Genomic DNA, 17,460 nt, shown 5'->3' with positions numbered 1-17,460 from the left:
ATCGATGTGTCCAAGGCTCCCAGGCAGTGAGGGTGTCTGTGTGTGCCACGCACTAACCGCAGCCACGAAGAAGGCAGGCAGGCAGCTGTGTCTGGGATTGGAGATGGGCTCCCTCTCTCTTCCCTTTTCTCCCCTTGCTCTCTCTTCGTTCCTCCTCCCTGACCTCCTTCTCTGTCTCTCTCCCCAGTTCCTCCTCCTCAACCCTGCTCCCCCAACGAAGGCCCACACCGTGCCTTGAAACATCAGGGTTCTGAGTGCTCGGTTTCCCACTGGCGTATGTGAGCGTATGAGTGTCCACATGCCCATGATTACTCGCTGTCTTGGTTGGTTATACCTGCATGGGCAGAGGCGTCTCTGGCTCCCGGCCTTATGGGGGCCCAGGCGTCCTCAGACTAAAGTGAATTGGAACTTTCCTTCTACATCAAACACTGGCTCACTGCCACAGAGGCCAGGCACTATGCTAGGCCCCAGCCAGCCCTGCGCCTCCTCGGTGGGGACAGGGATCAATTCAGCATCCTCTCCTTCTTCCGCCCTCTGGGGCAGCCTGGCTCCCTGCTCCGCTCTCAGCGAAGGGAGGGGACTCCAGTTTGGAGAGCTGACAGCTGCTGCCACGTGGTCCATATGTGACATTTCCCCCTGATACACAATAATTACTCAAGTTGAGGAGGAAAAGCTGCTACTTCACAGCTCGCCATTCCTCGCCACGCATAGATAGCTCTTTGCCAGCTGGGTCAGGATCCCCTTCCTCATTTGAGGGAGGGAGGTCCAGAAATCCTCCACAAGGTCATCCTGAGGCCCAAGAAATGCCTGGAAGGACCTGCTCCCCAAACCTGCAGCCTGGGCACTCTACAATGCCTGGTTCCTGCCTCTCGGACTGACCTTGGAAGAGTCATTTCCCTTTTCTTGGCCTCAGTTTCCTCATCCGGCAGGGGTGGGAGCATTGGTTCCCACTGCAATTTGTATGGACCAACCTGGCACTGATCTACACTCTAAGTCAAGGATGGTCACCTTTCTCACGTGAAGTCCAGACTAGCTAAGAGTGCACAGCTGTCACCATCAGTTGGTGGGAAACCCAGTGTCACCATCAGGGCTCCTGTTCTTTGCCTTTTTTATTTAAGAATGCCAGGTGGGGGGGGGGGGCGGTTTCCTCGGTCCCCTGCCCACCTCTGTGCTTCCTCCTCCTCTTTGCCTCTGTTGCTTTCTTTTCCACCCTTCCTGTTCTTCCAGACAGTGGAGCCATCTGCCTTCTTCTCCACGGAGCTCGTAATTTGAAGGCTGATCACTACGTATCTCCCCTTTCCATGTCCAATGGGGTTTGATGGCCTCCCATGGGGCCCTGACCATCAAGACACAAGAGGCTTTTGTGTGTGTGGAATCCTCTACAGGCTTGCGGGGGACTCACTTCCTCAGTGACTAGTGACACTCCCTGGCGTCCCTCCTAGAGCAAGCACCCAATAGCACATGTTTGCTCTCCGGTAGGTCCTCTTCCTACAATGGGATCTCTGTGGCATGTGGTTCTGACTCTGAGGGTCTGATCACCTTTCAGTGAAGGAGGTATTCACAAGGAGAGCAGAAGAGAGGGCGGTGGGCACATGGCAACAGAGTTCAGTAAGTTAGAATAGAGTGAACGGCGTTGCCATAATGGACTTGGTGAGCCACTTGGTGAGTGTCTTAGTTCAGGCGGCTGTACCATAGACTGGGTGGCTTATAAAGAACAGAAATTGATTTCTCATGGTTCTAGAGGCTAGTAGTCCAAGATCAGGTTGCCAGCATGGTGTCTGATAAGGACTCTCTTTAGAGTTGCAGACCACCGACTTCTCATCGTGTCCTCACATGGCAGAAGGGACAAGAGGGCTCTCTGAGGTCTCTTTTTATAAGGGCACTAATACAATTCATGAGGGCGCCATGCTCATGATACAATCACCTCCTCAAGGCCCCCCCTCCTAATACCATTACATTGGGAATGAGGATTTCAACATACAGATTGGCAGGGGGGCTTGGGGGACGCATATATTCAGTCCATTTATGCGATTCATCGTAGATTCATTGCTAGACACTTCGTTCTGGGCTGGATGTTGCAGTGTATGCTGGTTCATAAGAGAAGATAGGGATAATTTAGTTCTAAAGTTCCCCCCTGCCTGCCCCTCGCAAAACAACAATAGCAACAACATCAACAAACAAGACTTAAAACATACGTGGGGCACCTGCGTGGCTCAGTTGGTTAAGTGTCCGGCTCTTGATCTCGGTTCGGGTCATGATCTCATGGTTTATAAGATCGAGCCCCGTGTTGGGCTCTGCACTGACAGCATGGAGCCTGCTTGGGATTCTCTCTCTCCCTCTCTCTCTCTCTTTCCCTCTCTCGTTCTCTCTCCCTCTGTCTCTCTCTCTCAATATCAATAAAAACTTTAAAAAGACTTAAAATGCACATGCAAAAGCTAGTGGGTTAATATCTCTTCCCGCATGGAGGCCACTCACTGTTGGAAGAATGGAGGTACAAGCCCAAGGGATGAGAAAAGGCAACGTCTCTGACCCCCCCGAACCCAGCTAAGGTCACTATGGAAGTTGCTTATTTTAGTGTACGTGGGTTATGGTCGTGACTTACGTCTAATTTGTGCTTTCTGCTTCCGAAAGTGTGTTTGTATCACCAGCCTCGTTTGTTCTTATCCCCATGAGGAAGTGGGGCAGTGTGGTTATTCCCACCTCACAGATTTGAAACTCCTCCTGGTTTGCTCCCAGGCAGCCATGGGACTAGAACTCAAGTTTCCTGGCCCCCAGCCCATGACTTTCCTTCTCAGCTGTGACAGCCCCATGTGGTCCAGGGATTACTGTTGTCACCTGAGTTGTCAAAACACCACTTCTGTCCCTTATGAACAGGGAGAAGCAATCGCTAGGAGAGGGAGCTCTTTTCTGCTCTGCAAATGATTTCTTTGTACCTCTGAGCACAAGCCCTGTAAATGATTAGCCTCCCTGGGAATAGTAGGAGGTAGCTGAGTGCACACATTCGTTGGCTCTTGGGCCACGTGACTGGGTCAGAAGTGGGGCTTGGGAAGCGAAGTCAAAAACCCTTCCCTCTTGGGAAGCGAAGTCAAAATGTAAAGGGACTGAATGCAGGATTCGAATTGGACAAGACTTGTGAAATTCTCATGTCTGTTTAGCGTCTCTCATGGGGAGGAAGGAAGTGAGTATTACAAATCTGAATTTGTAAACGCTGGTCTAGAGTATGATACTTCTCTGGAGAAGTCATTGAGCAGGTTAGGAGTTAGGCACTGGGACTGTAGTGATGTAGAGGATGGAGACCCTGCCCTCACCAAGCTTCCAGTCAAACACGGAAGACAAGCAATTAAAGCAGAAACAAAAAGGGAGAAAAGTGACATGAAGAGGGCACAAGGGGACACAGCCTGACAGGTAAGCTAGTCTGGGGAAGGAAAAGAGCATCAGGGAAGGCTTCCTGGCTGAAGGGGCATTTAAGCTTAGACCCAAAAGATGAGTAAGAATTAGCCAGGGGAAGAGGACAGGGACCAAGGTCAAGCAATGGCAGTGTGAGGTCAGAGACAGCCATGCTGTGGATGCATATAGGCTCTGCTCTGAAGGTCAGCTCCAGGCCATTAGCAGAGGCTCTCGGGGATGCTGGTTTTCCTGGCTCATCAGGACAGAGGAGGTGGTCACTGATTACCAACATCTGCCATAGGTGCAAAATGCGTTGATAGTAATATATGAGATATATTTCCATATTTTCCATTTCTGGTCTAAAAGCAACATAACTTAATGCTGTGTCCTTTAGCTACAGACCAGGATCTTTCAACATCCCTGCCATAGGCTGACCCTGCAGATAGGGAGTAAACAGTCCCATGGATGGTAGGACACGTGGGGTCTGAACAATGAGCTCCAGCAACTTTGTGCTTTCCCACAACAGCTTATTAAATCTTGCCTCACAGAGAGCGATCTCCAGATTCAGGGAAGGCACAGTGGCCTGCGGGCCCCGTGCAGTGGGTGCTAAGTCAAATGCAGAAGAAATTAAAGATGCAGACTCTACTTTTGAGAAGCTTAGCCCCTGGCTGGGATCTCTGCCCTTCAGAACAGTCCAAACAAAGCAAGCCCCAAATCGGGCCTCACCGTATTTCGCCACGGATGTTAGAAGTGTCCTGATTTCGATTGTGAAAGACGTCTTCAGCCACCCCAGGTTTCTTTCCTTAAAAAAAAAAAAAAAAAAAAGGAACAGATAAGAAATTTCCCCTTGAATCTACAAAGTTCAAGTGTAGGAGTCGTCTAAAATCAGGATTAAACAGTGGCCCACACACACTCGTGATCCATCCTGGAGTCAGACTCACAGCCTCAAGCCTGGACGGGTCCAGCCTGTGCAGCCAGTGGCGACCAGCCCCCACAGGTCACACGCAGGGACCCACACTGCTCCCCTCCCCAGCTTTGCGTCGACGTGGGCTTGGCACTCCGGGCGAGGCTGCCAGAATTTCTCTCCGTGCTCTGTCAGTATCGTTGGGAGGCCCGGAAAGTCTTTGTTCTCCCTGGCTGGTTATGTAATTTTCAAGAGAAAAGGCAGAGTGAAGACTGAACTGAAGGCTCCTGGACTTTGCGTTTGGGGGAGGAAGTAACAACCCCAAGGTCTGATGATCCCTCTGCTAATGTCTTTCTCCTAGCCTTCGGTGAGCTGTCCTCTTGCTCCCTCTCAGAGGGATGAAGACAAAAGAGGTTCCTCTCTTGTTTCTTACCGGCATGATCTCCAGGAAACCGTATAAGGGAAAGGAGCCAGGGTGGTGGCATCACCGCCTTGCAGGAACATTAAGACATTTGCATATCCCAGGGGAGGGTGCTCACTGGGGCCTGGTTCTCCTGCTCGAGACATATTTACAGGAATGCTTTTGGCTTGGCTGGGCTGTGTGTGAAGGGGCACCCCGGGACCTCGGTGGGTGGTGGTGCCAGGCAAGGGAGAGGCTCGGGCACAGGAAACGCAGCCTGAGTTGGTATCACGGGCCGCAACATTTGCAGCACCTGCCTGCCCACGCACCTGGGTTTCCACAAAGAGGAAAGGCCTCCCTGGTCACTTGCCACGAACTCCTCCAGCTGGCTCACCTCCTGGGTGGAGGGAGTGGTACTTCATGTCAAAACCCGCAAGTGCAAAAGAGTTCTTGCTCCTGATTCTGGGAGCATCACTGCTGCTGCCCAGGGCAAGACCGTCTCAGTCCCTAAGATCAAAGTTAGCGATAACATGGTGCTAACTGCCTCAGGACCAGCCCTCCCTTCCTAGCTGAGGAAACAAACACCTTCTGGTCACTATGCTCTTCCAGGGCCTGTGTGGCATCTGTGCTTGAACCCCCACCTTTCCCCCCCATTCACCCTGGAGGGATTCAAAATGTCACCAACACTTACTGCAAACATGTAGTCATTCCTATGTCAACTGGCATTTATTTCTTGAGTCCCTACCGTATGCCAGACACAAGACGAGACCCTGGGGCTATATCAATGAAAAAAGAGATGTGAAGATTCCGCCCCCTCCCCCCGAGGCTCTGTCTGGCTCTGGAATATGATGAGATCCAAGCCAGCTAAGACCCAGGACCCCTGGCCCAAGAATTCTCAAAGTCTCCAGCCCACTTTGCCTCTTCTCCAACTTGGAAATGTCAGGAACTGCAGATCTCCAAGTTTCTCCTCTAGATCAGTGATCTTTTGCTATATAACAAACACCCTAAAATCTAGCTGCTTAAACATTTATCCTCACACAGTTTCTGTGGTCAGGAAATTGGGCCCAGCTTAGCCGGGTGCTTGTGACAAAAGATCTCTCACGAGGTGTCATCAGGCTGTGGTCAGGGCTCTAGGCTTCTCATGGCTCACCTCAGGGAAGGTCTGCTTCCAAGCTTGCTCCCGTGGTGGCCAGTGGGCCTCAGAAGATCCCCTTGCAAGAGCTCTTGTGGATGTCCCTCCCCCCCCCCCACCCCGCCAACGGCTGCCTTAGGACATGGCCACTGGCTTCCCTGAGAGTGATCACCCCAGATGGAAGCCACAGTCTTTTTATAACTCTATCTCAGAATCGACCTCTCATTACTTCTGCCATACTGTTTTCTTAAAAGCGAGTCCATATGCTCCTAAGTCCAGCATGCTCCTAAGAGGAGAGGATTACACAGGGCTTGAAGCCATTCAGGTGGAGATCATTGGTAGCCGTCTTAGAAGCTGCCTTCCACATCCTCCAAGAGGCTTCACTGGCTGATCAGTCCTCAGTCGGCCTCATCCCGATCCTGCACTTGCTGTGGGAATCACGAAGTTAGTCCTGAGTGTTCTTCATTGTTTCTGTAATTGTTATTGCGGTGGTTCCTCTTTCTCAATGGGACTATACGCTCCTTGAGGTCAGGAGCTGGGTTCTGCATCTGTCTCCCACCCGACCAACCATGTGCCTGGCAAGATACTATATGATAATTTCAACTTCAAGTTAAAGAAAAAAAAAAAGGCAATAAAAATATCTTAAACAACAGTAGAACTTAACAACCTCACTTGGCAGAAAAGCTGGAAGCATTTCCAGGTTTGGCTCAGCTACTTGGCCACGTCAGCAACGCTCCCGGCTCGTGTGCCAGCTCTCCTGTGCTGGCCTTTGTCCCCAGGCTTGTTTCCACGTGGTCTCAAAATGGCTGCTATAGCACCAACATCACTCTCTCCCACAACTGCATCCAGAGATGGGAGTGGTGTTTCTTCTTCTCGGGAAGGAAAACTTGTCCTCAGCACCTACCCCCCGCCGCAGACTTTCCTTTAATACTTACTATGCGGAACTGGATCATATGACCACCCCTAAGCCAACTGCTGCCAAAGGGACCTGGGTTACCATGATTTTGACTCAACAGCGATGGGTATAGGATACTCCATTGCCCTGTGGGGTGTTGGAAATGTGCGAGGCTGTCACAGGAGCCAGAAATGCTGTCGGGATTTAGTGGGTGGAGACCAAGGTCGCTAAACTTTTGACACCAGTGGATCATACAGCTCCACAAAACAAATAAGTCTTCTGCTCAAACGCCGGTACTGTTACTGCTGGAAACGGTGGCTTTAGACCGTGGCTCTCAGCCAGGAGTGGTTGTGTGCCTGCCCCTCCGGTGACATTTGAATGTTTAAAGACATTTTGGTTGTCACGACTCGGGGGTGCTCTGACATCTAGTGGGTAGAAGGCGGGGTGCTGCCGAACATCCCGTAGTGCGTGGGTCACCCCACTGCTAAGAAGGACCTGGCTCGCGGTCTCAATCATGCTGAGGCCAAGAAACCCTGGTTTAGTACGATCCTGCGTCATCCCTCGGTTGGGCTCAGCTGCTTAATGACTGACCCAGACCTGCTTTCTGTCCATTCGGAGGACGTGGGAATGGTTCCTGGGTAGGCGGCCAGTGTCAGCCCCAGGACCTGGTGAATCAGGAAGCTGGGAGGACGCTCAGCTCGGTTCAAGTCGAGGATGGCCAGTCTCTGCAGCCCGGGCTCTGGCTTGTCTGAGGCTTACATTAGCCAAGAGGTCAAGGACCAGTTGGAAGGCAGGGTTATGGTTGTTTAAACTTGTCGTGTTTTTGTTTTTGTTTTTGTTTTTTCTCAACTCTTAAACTCATCTTAATGTTCTATTTCTCACTTTCTGTTTCCATAAAGCAGGCTATGAGCCGTGGCCTCCACGTTGGGGCTGAACACAGGCTGAAAAGGTGGCTGCCTCTTGATTTAATCTGAAGAGTACCGGAAGGTGTGCATATCCCCAAATTTGCCCTTCTGTAGGCCCAGGCAGTCACCCTGGGCCTAGGTGGTTCGTGGTGAGAATCACTCCCTTGGGCTCAGATCAGGGGCTGCAGTGCTGAGAAGCGTGGCCTTTGAGTCATCGCCTGCTAGTGGTGTAATTTTGGGCAAGTTACTTCCTTCGGGGGCTTCATGGGAGCGTGACACAAACCTCACAGGGTTGTGGTGAGACCCAACTGAAATCCTCAGGCACGGCTCCTGGCCCATGGTGACCCCATGGTGACCCTCAGTCAATGTAGCTACCCTGTCTCCATCAGGTCGCCTTCGCCACCTCTCCAGAAAGCCTCTGAAGGTGCAAGTGGGGGTGCAGAGGTGAGGCATGTCAACAGTAGCCTGAAAAGTACCAGAGTCAGAAATAGAAGGTAGCTTGTGGGCCCTGAGGCCATGAAACCTGCAAATGACCTTAACTATGCCCAGGGTGGGGGCCGAAGCCCAGAATAACTCCCTGGGAGGGCAGGCTTGGGGTAGTGCCACCATGAGGGGCAACAGGAGGACTGAGTCCAAGGACGGAGGAGACCATGCAGGAGGAGCCGGAAAGGTCGGGGCTATGGCACACTTTGGTGTCTCCTTAGGAACAACCTAGAGGATGTTTCTACACAGTCAAGAGCAGGGGTTGACAGACTGTGGCCCCCTAACCAAATTGAGTCTCCCACCTGTTTTTGTAAATAAAATGTTTTTGAAATGCAGCCATGCCCTTTGTTTGGGTATTATCTATGGCTGCTTTCGTGCTACAAGGCAGGGTTGAGTAGTTGCAACAGAGACGGCATGTTCTGCAAAGCCTTAGACATTTATTCCCTGGCCCTTTATAGAAAAAATTTGCTGATCTCTGGTCTAGAGGATTTTATTCACATGGACTATAGTGATTAAGGTCACGAACCTTAGAGTCAGACAGACTTGACTATAATGTGAATGATGCCGCCTAGAATTGTGCAGTGCGCAGCCTGTTCAACTGTAAACATCAGCCCTGCCTGAGAAGGCTTTCCTGTAGGTTTTTGGGTGCTCAAGAGAGAGAAGAACGCACTGTCCGTGAAATATCAGCACCTCCTTGGGGGCCACCGTTCCTGCTGAAAGTCAACAGCAGCATGCGGTTTGGGAGGATCTGAGCAGGCAGAGTTGAGTCTAAATTTAGAATTTCCAAAGCTGCTTTGTAAACGAGCTCCCCAGGAAACCCAGCAAGGGACAGTTGGCACACACCATCTCATTTCTGGTTTGTCTCCACGTGTTAAAAGGCTGGATGCGTGAGAGGATCATTAATTGGCCCCAACTAAAGTATTGCAAGAGAGTCCGTGGGAAATCAGTGGAGAAATGAAGGTCCATTGCTAGGAGCCTAGGGGTAGGTGTTTCTACTCCTGCGTTTTATTATAACATTCACCGTGAATCATGGGAGCCAGGCTACCCTTGCAGGAGTTGCATACATTCTTCTTGCTCACTGTCATTTGAGCACAACTGAACCCATGACCTTTCCTTCCTTCAAGGTGAATGCCAACTGCCTGGTTTGAAATCGCACCTGATTCAGAGCAGCTCTGAGCCGCCAAGTTCAAATGGAGGATGGCTGTGCTTCGCCCTGAGGAGTTGCCATACTGTTGTCTCTGCAACGGTGGGCACGTCCAGATGCTGGGTCTGCCCCTCTCCAGGGCCGATGCGCTCATGCCCCCTGGCGTGTCATGCAAACAATGAACCGCTAAAGCCAAGACATCTTAGGTGATAGGTGTTTTGCAATCAGTCCACCTGTGGAGAAAAGCAAAAGGTTTACAGTGGAAATTTTAGAGGAATTATAGAAAGAAACTTAGAAAGCGAAGAGGGCTGAGAAGGGATGAGTAACAGTCAACTCACACGGGAACAGAGAAACGGCTGCCTGGAATTCTCAGAGGCAGCCTCTGAGCAGCAGGTGACACCGAGAAGGTTGAAGTTAAGAAATCTGATGTGTCTGAGTGGTTGGGGCGTGTGAGAAAAGCCCTCTTGAACAAGTTGTATTGCACCAGCAGAGTTAGGGAGGGGAGGCTGATCATCTAGGAAATGTGGGCAGGACGACTGTGTAGACATAATGAGTGTTCCTCAGCATTGGACGAATGTACGTCCAAGCCATTTAGTTTCCTTTTTGTTTTTTAAACTTGCTTTTAAGTGTATTTTTTTATTTTGAAAGAGAGAGTGAGCAGGGGAGGGGCAGAGAGAGAGGAAGAGAGAGAATCTCGAGCAGGCTCCACACTGTCAGCACAGAGCCCGACGGAGGGCTTGATCCCGTGAACCACGAGATCATGACGTGGGCCGAGTTGGACGCTCAACTGACTGGGCCACCCAGGTGCCCCCAAGTCAGATAGTTTCTGAGTACTGCCTTGTGCCCTGGACTGGAGAAGCTTGAAGTCTAGTTGGGAGATGGACACATATAAGACGTTAAATAACAGCCCAGCTTAATATGTGGTCAGTGTCAAAGAGGGCATACACAAGAACACTGCAGGAGTTTAGGCAAGGAGAATGTCACCCAGGACACTTCCGGAATGGGAACTCTGGAGTGGAAGTGAGATGCCATCTGGGTTGAGTGGTGGGCAAGACTTCAGTGAGTGGGGAGGAAGCAGGAGAACATTTCAGGAACTGGGAAGGTGGAAGGAATTGAAAGAGTGTACTTAGAAGCCCATGAGGAAGGCAGAGTGGCTGGAAGCAAGTCTTCCCAAGGTGACACGGTACCTGCCCACTGGAGCCAGCCGCGTGTCAGGGAGACCACTCACTCGCACCCACGCAGACACGCACGCATGCACACGTGCATATGTTCAGGGGGAGACAGCCCCTCCCTCACGTGAGGGGAAGAGGAAAGAGTGTTAAAAATAAGTAAAGCACCTCTTAATTGTTCACAGATTATCTGCATTGCAGCTGATCTGGAACAAATCCTGCTCTCGCTTGCTGGTGATGTCATCTCCTCCTTGCTTAGGTGCTCGGTCCTGTCTGTTTACAACCCAGGGGGAGCTGGAAAGGGAAGAAGGCTTAAGCGTCTCTTCTCATAAAGCAAAATATATAATTGCCTGCTTGCTGTGCCCTTGGGAACTGGACAGGCATGTGGGTAGACAGTGAAAGAAGCTCCGGTTTAGTTTGTTACGTGATGGGCAGCAAGAGCCAGAGGAGGATGGACTGGAGCGCTAGGGTGGTTCTTTTGTTCCCCTGAATTAGGTATCCCGGTGGACTTCGCTAGCATGGGCCACAGAGGCTGGTCCCAGCACTGTCTCTAATTGGCGAGGGATGCTCAGAGTGAATGGTATTCATTTCTCAGTTCATCAAATGTGTTTTGCCCCTGTCTACGCCAGAAACATTGAGCTGGTGTTCTCTGAGCCTCGGTGCCCTCATCTGCAAAGTGAGGACTTGGGCCAGAATCATTATCTCTCAGTGGAGGTGCTGGCACCTTGGGGTGGGTGTCAGTTATTCACTGATGGAGCTGCTTGGCAAGGTGGTTAGGGTTCTGGCCCTGAGCATTAAAGGCCAGTAATGACTCCTGGTCAGATGAACCAAGGAGGGCAGTACCATCCCCAGTTAAGGACCACTGGACTTGTTTGCTATGATCACTTCCCAGTCTGAAATTCTGTAAGACTGTGGTTATTTTGCTGCTGGGACCAATGAAAACATCCAGAGTAGGATTGCTGAAGATTTTGTCAAAACAGTAGAATACTAGGTGCCTCTTATTCAAATGCAAGGAAATTTTTAACAAAGTCATCAATAGCTGACCTCTCTTGAGCAATCACTGTGTTCCAGGCCCTTGGCAAATCTCTTTCATTAGAAGTCTTTAGAGGGGATCTGATGGTTTACTATTTCAGGTCATCTGTGTCCCCTTATTGTCCCCCTTAATTTCAGACATTGAGTTTACTGTTGTTTTGTTTCATTTAGCATTTGCAGACTTGTGCAAAGTTCAGATATGAAAGCATCTCTACAGGGGGCCCTATAGTATGGTAAGAACTAGATTCACTCCTTTGTGCAGGGTACAGTGTCTGTTCTCTGACTGTCCATGGACTTAATAAACTTATAAAAGCTGCCAGTCCCTCAGAAGCCATAACATTGCCTTTACTCCAGAGGTCTGAATTTACATTGTCTTGCAGTTTTTTTCTCCCCATGTAGGCTCTATGCCTGTAATTTGAGTCAGCAGCCACCAGGGAGCAGTCATGATAGGATTTGAGCCATTGCTTTGAAGAACTAGGTCCCCACCATCAAAGAGAATACAGTTCACCATGCCAGTCCTGGTGTCATGCTAAGAAGTCTGTGCCCTGCCTTGCTGGGCAGAGAATCCCTTTTTTAGGGTGGCAATAAAATTTCCTTGTTACTTGGTATGTGTGCTTTTGCCACCTCTGTGGAAAGCAAGAGATACACATGTAACTAAACATCAGCACGTGGCAAATTCCCTCAAAATATTCAAAGACATTTGCAAAAGAAGGAAGAAAAGGGGTCCAAGTACCAAAAAAAAAAAAAAAAAAAAAATTATCGATCCTTTATTTTTTGTCTCCAGTTAGTTACTTTTTATGATCAACACTCCCAACAAGTGCTGATGTATGTGTTTGGAGAGCATAGCAAATTAATTTCTCCAAAGTCAGAGTGGATCATTCCCACCCACAATTGGTGTGTGTTAACCTTTGGGGAGCAGGCATTTACACAAAAGGTGCACCATTTGATGATCCTATCAAATCAATCCATCTTCTCTCTCTTCCAGGGGAGCGCTGCCCACAGCAGGAGGGCTGGCCGGGCAGTGCAAAGCCTGGAATCCCCTGAGCAAGCAGTGTTTCAGCTGGCTGGACAGATCAAATAACACTTGGGCTGGTTAACAAAGGACACACAAGTGGGAAGGTGTTGGAAGCTGGAGTGTGGAAATTTACCCAACGCTATTTCTTTGACAGGAAAGGAGACATGGTCTGAAAGATGCCGCATTCCTGCAGCCTCTCTGAGTCCAGCCGAACAGAGTCTTGTTCACGGTGGCGTGGATGAGGGGGTGACAGAGGATGCTGCCCCCTCGGAAGCCTCTGGAGGATCCTGGCGTGGCAGCTGAGTGCCCCTCGGATTTGGGACTTGAGGTGTAACTTGGTGTAGAGCTCAAGAAAGGTGGTTGGGTTCCTCCGGCTTTCTTCACCAGTGCTCACCAGCCTGATTTGGGCTATGAAACCTAGGAGGAGCTGGTAGAAAAGGGAGCTGGCGGAGGTAAAAGGAACCCCTAGAAGCCTCCAGAATCCATTGCCGGGATCCCTTCATACTGCTCAGGACACAATAGTTACCAAGCTGCCGGAGGCTGTGACAAAACGGAGCTTTGGACCATCGTAAAGGAACACAGCTCACTAACAGCTCTACGTTTCAGCCAGAAGGAACCTCTTTCAACAAAAGATTTAAAGGGGAGCGTTTCTGCATTTTTTACCTTGAGGTCCATTATGGTAGAAAACTTTACATCCACATAGATGATGAGACTGGTTTTTCTTTCCAAGATGCTACGTTTTAAAAAAGCATGAGCCATTCTAAGCTTCGAGGAGAGTTCAGGGTACAGACGAGTTGGCAGACAGCCCTCCCAGTGCAAGTTAAGAAAACCGTCTGAGCCTTCTCCTTCGATAGCTCAGCAAGCATGGACATATGCCACTCTTGTCTCCAGGGAGCCGGTGGCAGCGACATCAGCGCGAGGAGAGGCATCCCTCGGCTTTGGGACTTGACAGAATGAGGTGTGCTGGGGAAGCCGCTACCCGGGACTTGGCCGATTTTGACCGCCCCTTCACCACACGGGCAGACCCTGACCACTGAGCCAACAATGGCCGAGAAGGGCGACTGCATCGCCAGTGTCTATGGGTATGACCTTGGTGGGCGCTTCGTTGACTTCCAACCCCTGGGTTTTGGTGTCAATGGGCTGGTGCTGTCAGCTGTGGACAGCAGGGCCTGCCGGAAGGTGGCTGTGAAGAAGATCACCCTGAGTGACTCCCGCAGCATGAAGCATGCGCTCCGGGAGATCAAGATCATCCGGCGCCTGGACCATGACAACATCGTGAAGGTGTACGAGGTGCTGGGGCCCAAGGGCACTGACCTGCAGGGCGAGCTGTTCAAGTTCAGCGTGGCCTACATTGTCCAGGAGTACATGGAGACCGACCTGGCACGCCTGTTGGAGCAGGGCACGCTGACAGAGGAACACGCGAAGCTGTTCATGTACCAGCTGCTCCGAGGGCTCAAGTACATCCACTCCGCCAACGTGCTGCACAGGGACCTGAAGCCCGCCAACATCTTCATTAGCACGGAGGACCTCGTGCTCAAGATCGGGGATTTCGGGTTGGCGAGGATCGTTGACCAGCATTATTCACACAAGGTATGTCTGGCTGGAATGGCAGAAATGGGTGGTCCACAGAATCCTCCAGAGTGCTCACAGCTGTTCAGACGGGTATTCCTAGCTCCGCTGGAATCAGGGGACTAGAGTCCGTACCTGGGAGGGGCTGGAGGGTGCCAGAAAGATCACTGGCCTGAGCAGCAGTTGCTGGCCAAGCAGGGGCTGGGGCTGGTGGCCTGGTTCTCAGTCTTGGCTCTGCCCCATGGCCGTGACCAAGAATTCCTAGCTGCACAAGATAGGGTTGGACTAGATGATCTGTCAGATTTCTTCCAGCTCTAAACTCTATGGCTTCAAAACTGTGTGGTTGGTGAATTTGCTTCTAGCATCCTCTTATCCCTGCCATCCACCTAATACCACCTCTCCCTCCTGTCCGCTCAGGACGCCCCTCACCATAGCAGCCTCATGCTCCAGTTCAGCTTGCTTCCTCTTCGCGCTCTGTGTCCCATTCTCTCTCTCCGTGGACAGAGGGCACGAACAGTTTACCCGATAAACGAATCTTCAGTATACACTGTCTAGCTAATGGCTCAGCTCTCCTAGGTCCCATGATGCCCTGGCCCCTCGGGGCCATACTGAAGCTACAGGTGTCTAGACGGTCCTGAGACCCCACGTCTCCACCAGCCACAGAGACATAGCTGACCCAGCCACACTGATGGAGATATCGACACTCATTCTCAAGGCCCCGGGCCGCTCTTCTTAACTAATCCACTGCTTCCTTCAGGAGCTGGGAGTCCTTTGAAGTTGTATTCCCCCTACCCCTGGTTCCTGCCGCTTTAGGGGAGCTGCTGAATACATGTCACAAGACATCCCTCAACAGAGCTGTGGGGTGGGTGTGATTACCAGCCTTCTGCCAGAAGCCTTGAACCATGAATTTTTATTAGAATGAAAACACTCCCTAGGATGTAGGTGTGCCATAAACTGTTATCAGCCAAGGGGCTGAGGTGGGTCACGAAAGGGGAGGGTAGCTCTGACCTGGAACGTGCTTCAGCTTTCTCCCTGAGGCCTCATTCCTCTGCTTTCCCTTGCCACCTTATTTGCTGGCAGCCAGAAGGTCACAGACTCCCAGAAAGGCACTGACCTGTCCTGCAGGTGTGGTGAGAGGGTGTCCAGGGGGAGGGGGAAGGGCAGGGTTCCCTGTCCCACCCTCACCCTCTGGAACTTGGGCTCCAGCCCAGATTTCAGACCCCGACCGAATCAGCCCAGCTGGCTGGGTTCCTCACCGTCACCTTAACCACGAACTTGCCCCCTGTCCCCCTTCCGGTGGCCAGGCCATCTGTCAAAACTGATAGCTGACTTTGTAGGCAAGAATATCCACGGTTAAAAACAAAATGAAACAAAGCCCTTCCTCATGCCCTTTGCTGTTTGTTTGTTTTTTTAATTTTTTTTTTCAACGTTTTTTATTTATTTTTGGGACAGAGAGAGACAGAGCATGAACGGGGGAGGGGCAGAGAGAGAGGGAGACACAGAATCGGAAACAGGCTCCAGGCTCCGAGCCATCAGCCCAGAGCCTGATGCGGGGCTCGAACTCACTGACCGCGAGATCGTGACCTGGCTGAAGTCGGACGCTTAACCGACTGCGCCACCCAGGCGCCCCATGCCCTTTGCTGTTTGTACCTTCACTTGCTTCTAAGAAGCAATGACTCCAAACAATCAAACTGAAGGTTTTAACCTAAATCAATTCTTATTTGGTAAAAGGCCCATAGAATCCATGATACTTGTTTCTGGGATGCGCAAAACCACTTTCAGAATTGGAATAAACCAGTACCTTTGGGAGCAAAGCTAGGACCTTCCTAGATGAAAGGGTCTGATTACATGATGTATTCCAGGGAACATGCTCTGAACAGCACTCAGAAGACCTTTGCTAACGTCAGGGAAGGTGATTTGTGGGGGTGAAGATCTGCTGTAGTAACACTTGTTAGGTGCGGGGTGTGAGGAAGCAGGGAGGCAGGGGTCCAGGCTCCCCTCTGACACCTGCTGTCTAGGGACACGGACAGTCCCTTTTCCTCTGGGAGCCCTGGTTCCCCTGTTGTTGATGGGATGATAATATATGCCTTCTGCCCCACTGGCTTGTGGTTACAGATCAAAATACAGCATGGATGTAAAGTCCCTTGGAAAGCAGTAAGGAGCCCATCCATTTGTGCAGTGAGTGTTTGCTGAGCACACCGGGCCCAGGCCCACGTTCACCAGCCACCAGCTCTAAGTGACTGTGCTCCTGTCCCCCAGGGATGGGCAGACACCGCTCTGGCTGGGACTTTTCATTTTCCTGATGCCGAAGAAATTTAGATGTTCTGACTTATTCTCCTTAGAGTCTCTTGAATAAAATTAGCTGTGGGTGGTTAAAAAAAATCATTGGAGCCAGTTGTGAGCCCTGCGTTTGGCCGGTGTCCCCCACACCCCTTCTCCCTCATACACTGTCGGCTTTTAGTCTCCTCCTTATTCTTCTTTGGGTGATGACAAAAGCTTTATATTTGGTGCTTTTATTTACCTAATATGCACTTAAATCAGTTCTCATTTAATCCCCAAAGTGCTGTGAGGCACTTAGGGCAAAGGGTCCATTTTAAAATGGAGAGCAACGGCTGTCTTGAGATTATTTGGCTGACTGACCGGAGGGGCTCTAGAACGTGGGCCTTCTCGCATCTCAATGCATGGCCTTTCCACACACCATCTCCTTCATGAAGGCTTGCTGGTCCTCGGTGGGAATTCATCTTTCCTTCTTGTGAACTCCCATGTCAGTTCTCCCCCATCCCATTACCTGGACCTTCTAGCATCTAGCATTCTCTGCTCTGTCTTGTGGGTCATTGTGTTTGCCTCTTCTGTGCTCCCCTTGGCTGAGAGCCCCTTGGTTCTTGAGGGCGCGTTGTGTTCATCTTGTTTTCCCCAGGGAGTCCGATGGCTGCTCCTGAGACATGGCCCTGTTGATCTTGTTGACTGTCTCAAACAGATGGGAGAATAGGCATTTACCAGCACGTTCCAGATAGGAAGCTAGTTGGGTTCATTGATTCCATGTGGTTAGAGTGTTTGACTCTCAGAAAGAGAACACGTACTTCTTCCAGCCAGAGGATTGGTTGGGGTCAGACGTGTGTCTCTGGACCCCTCCTGAAGTAGTATGCATTCTGCACTCACCTTGAAGAAGATTGTGCTTATTTGGGCCACAGCCAGTGCCTTTGTGTGGGTTATACAAGGGCATCCTTTTTGCAGGCTGATTCAGCCCAGGGCCAGGGGCAGGCTTTGTGATCTGACTGGCAGCTGGACTCGGGCCCCTTGGCTAAGCATGACCCACCCAGCAGTACGCAGCACCTGGTCTCACTCTCCTCACTGTGACTTCTTCCTGGGTGGACAGTGAGTCTCCTTCACTTCCACACCCCCTCATCTAGCGCAGGGCCTGCCAT

General features: G+C 50.9%; 1 protein-coding gene across 2 annotated transcripts in view; it reads left to right on the top strand.

The window, feature by feature from the left end:
• Positions 1 to 13,510: 13,510 nt before the first annotated feature.
• MAPK4 (mitogen-activated protein kinase 4) overlaps positions 13,511 to 17,460 on the top strand; it is a 52,484-nt gene continuing 48,534 nt past the window's right edge. For both annotated transcript variants that reach the window (XM_049620002.1, XM_049620001.1), the window contains exon 1: positions 13,511 to 14,056. In XM_049620002.1, coding sequence (XP_049475959.1) covers positions 13,511 to 14,056 — 546 coding nt within the window. The remainder of the gene's footprint in view (positions 14,057 to 17,460) is intronic.

Source organism: Panthera uncia (genome assembly GCF_023721935.1).
Source record: "Panthera uncia isolate 11264 chromosome D3 unlocalized genomic scaffold, Puncia_PCG_1.0 HiC_scaffold_8, whole genome shotgun sequence".
In the NCBI taxonomy this organism is placed as follows: domain Eukaryota; kingdom Metazoa; phylum Chordata; class Mammalia; order Carnivora; family Felidae; genus Panthera; species Panthera uncia.
Note: the sequence above shows the minus strand (reverse complement) of the source record. Positions and strands in the feature narration are given on the sequence as shown.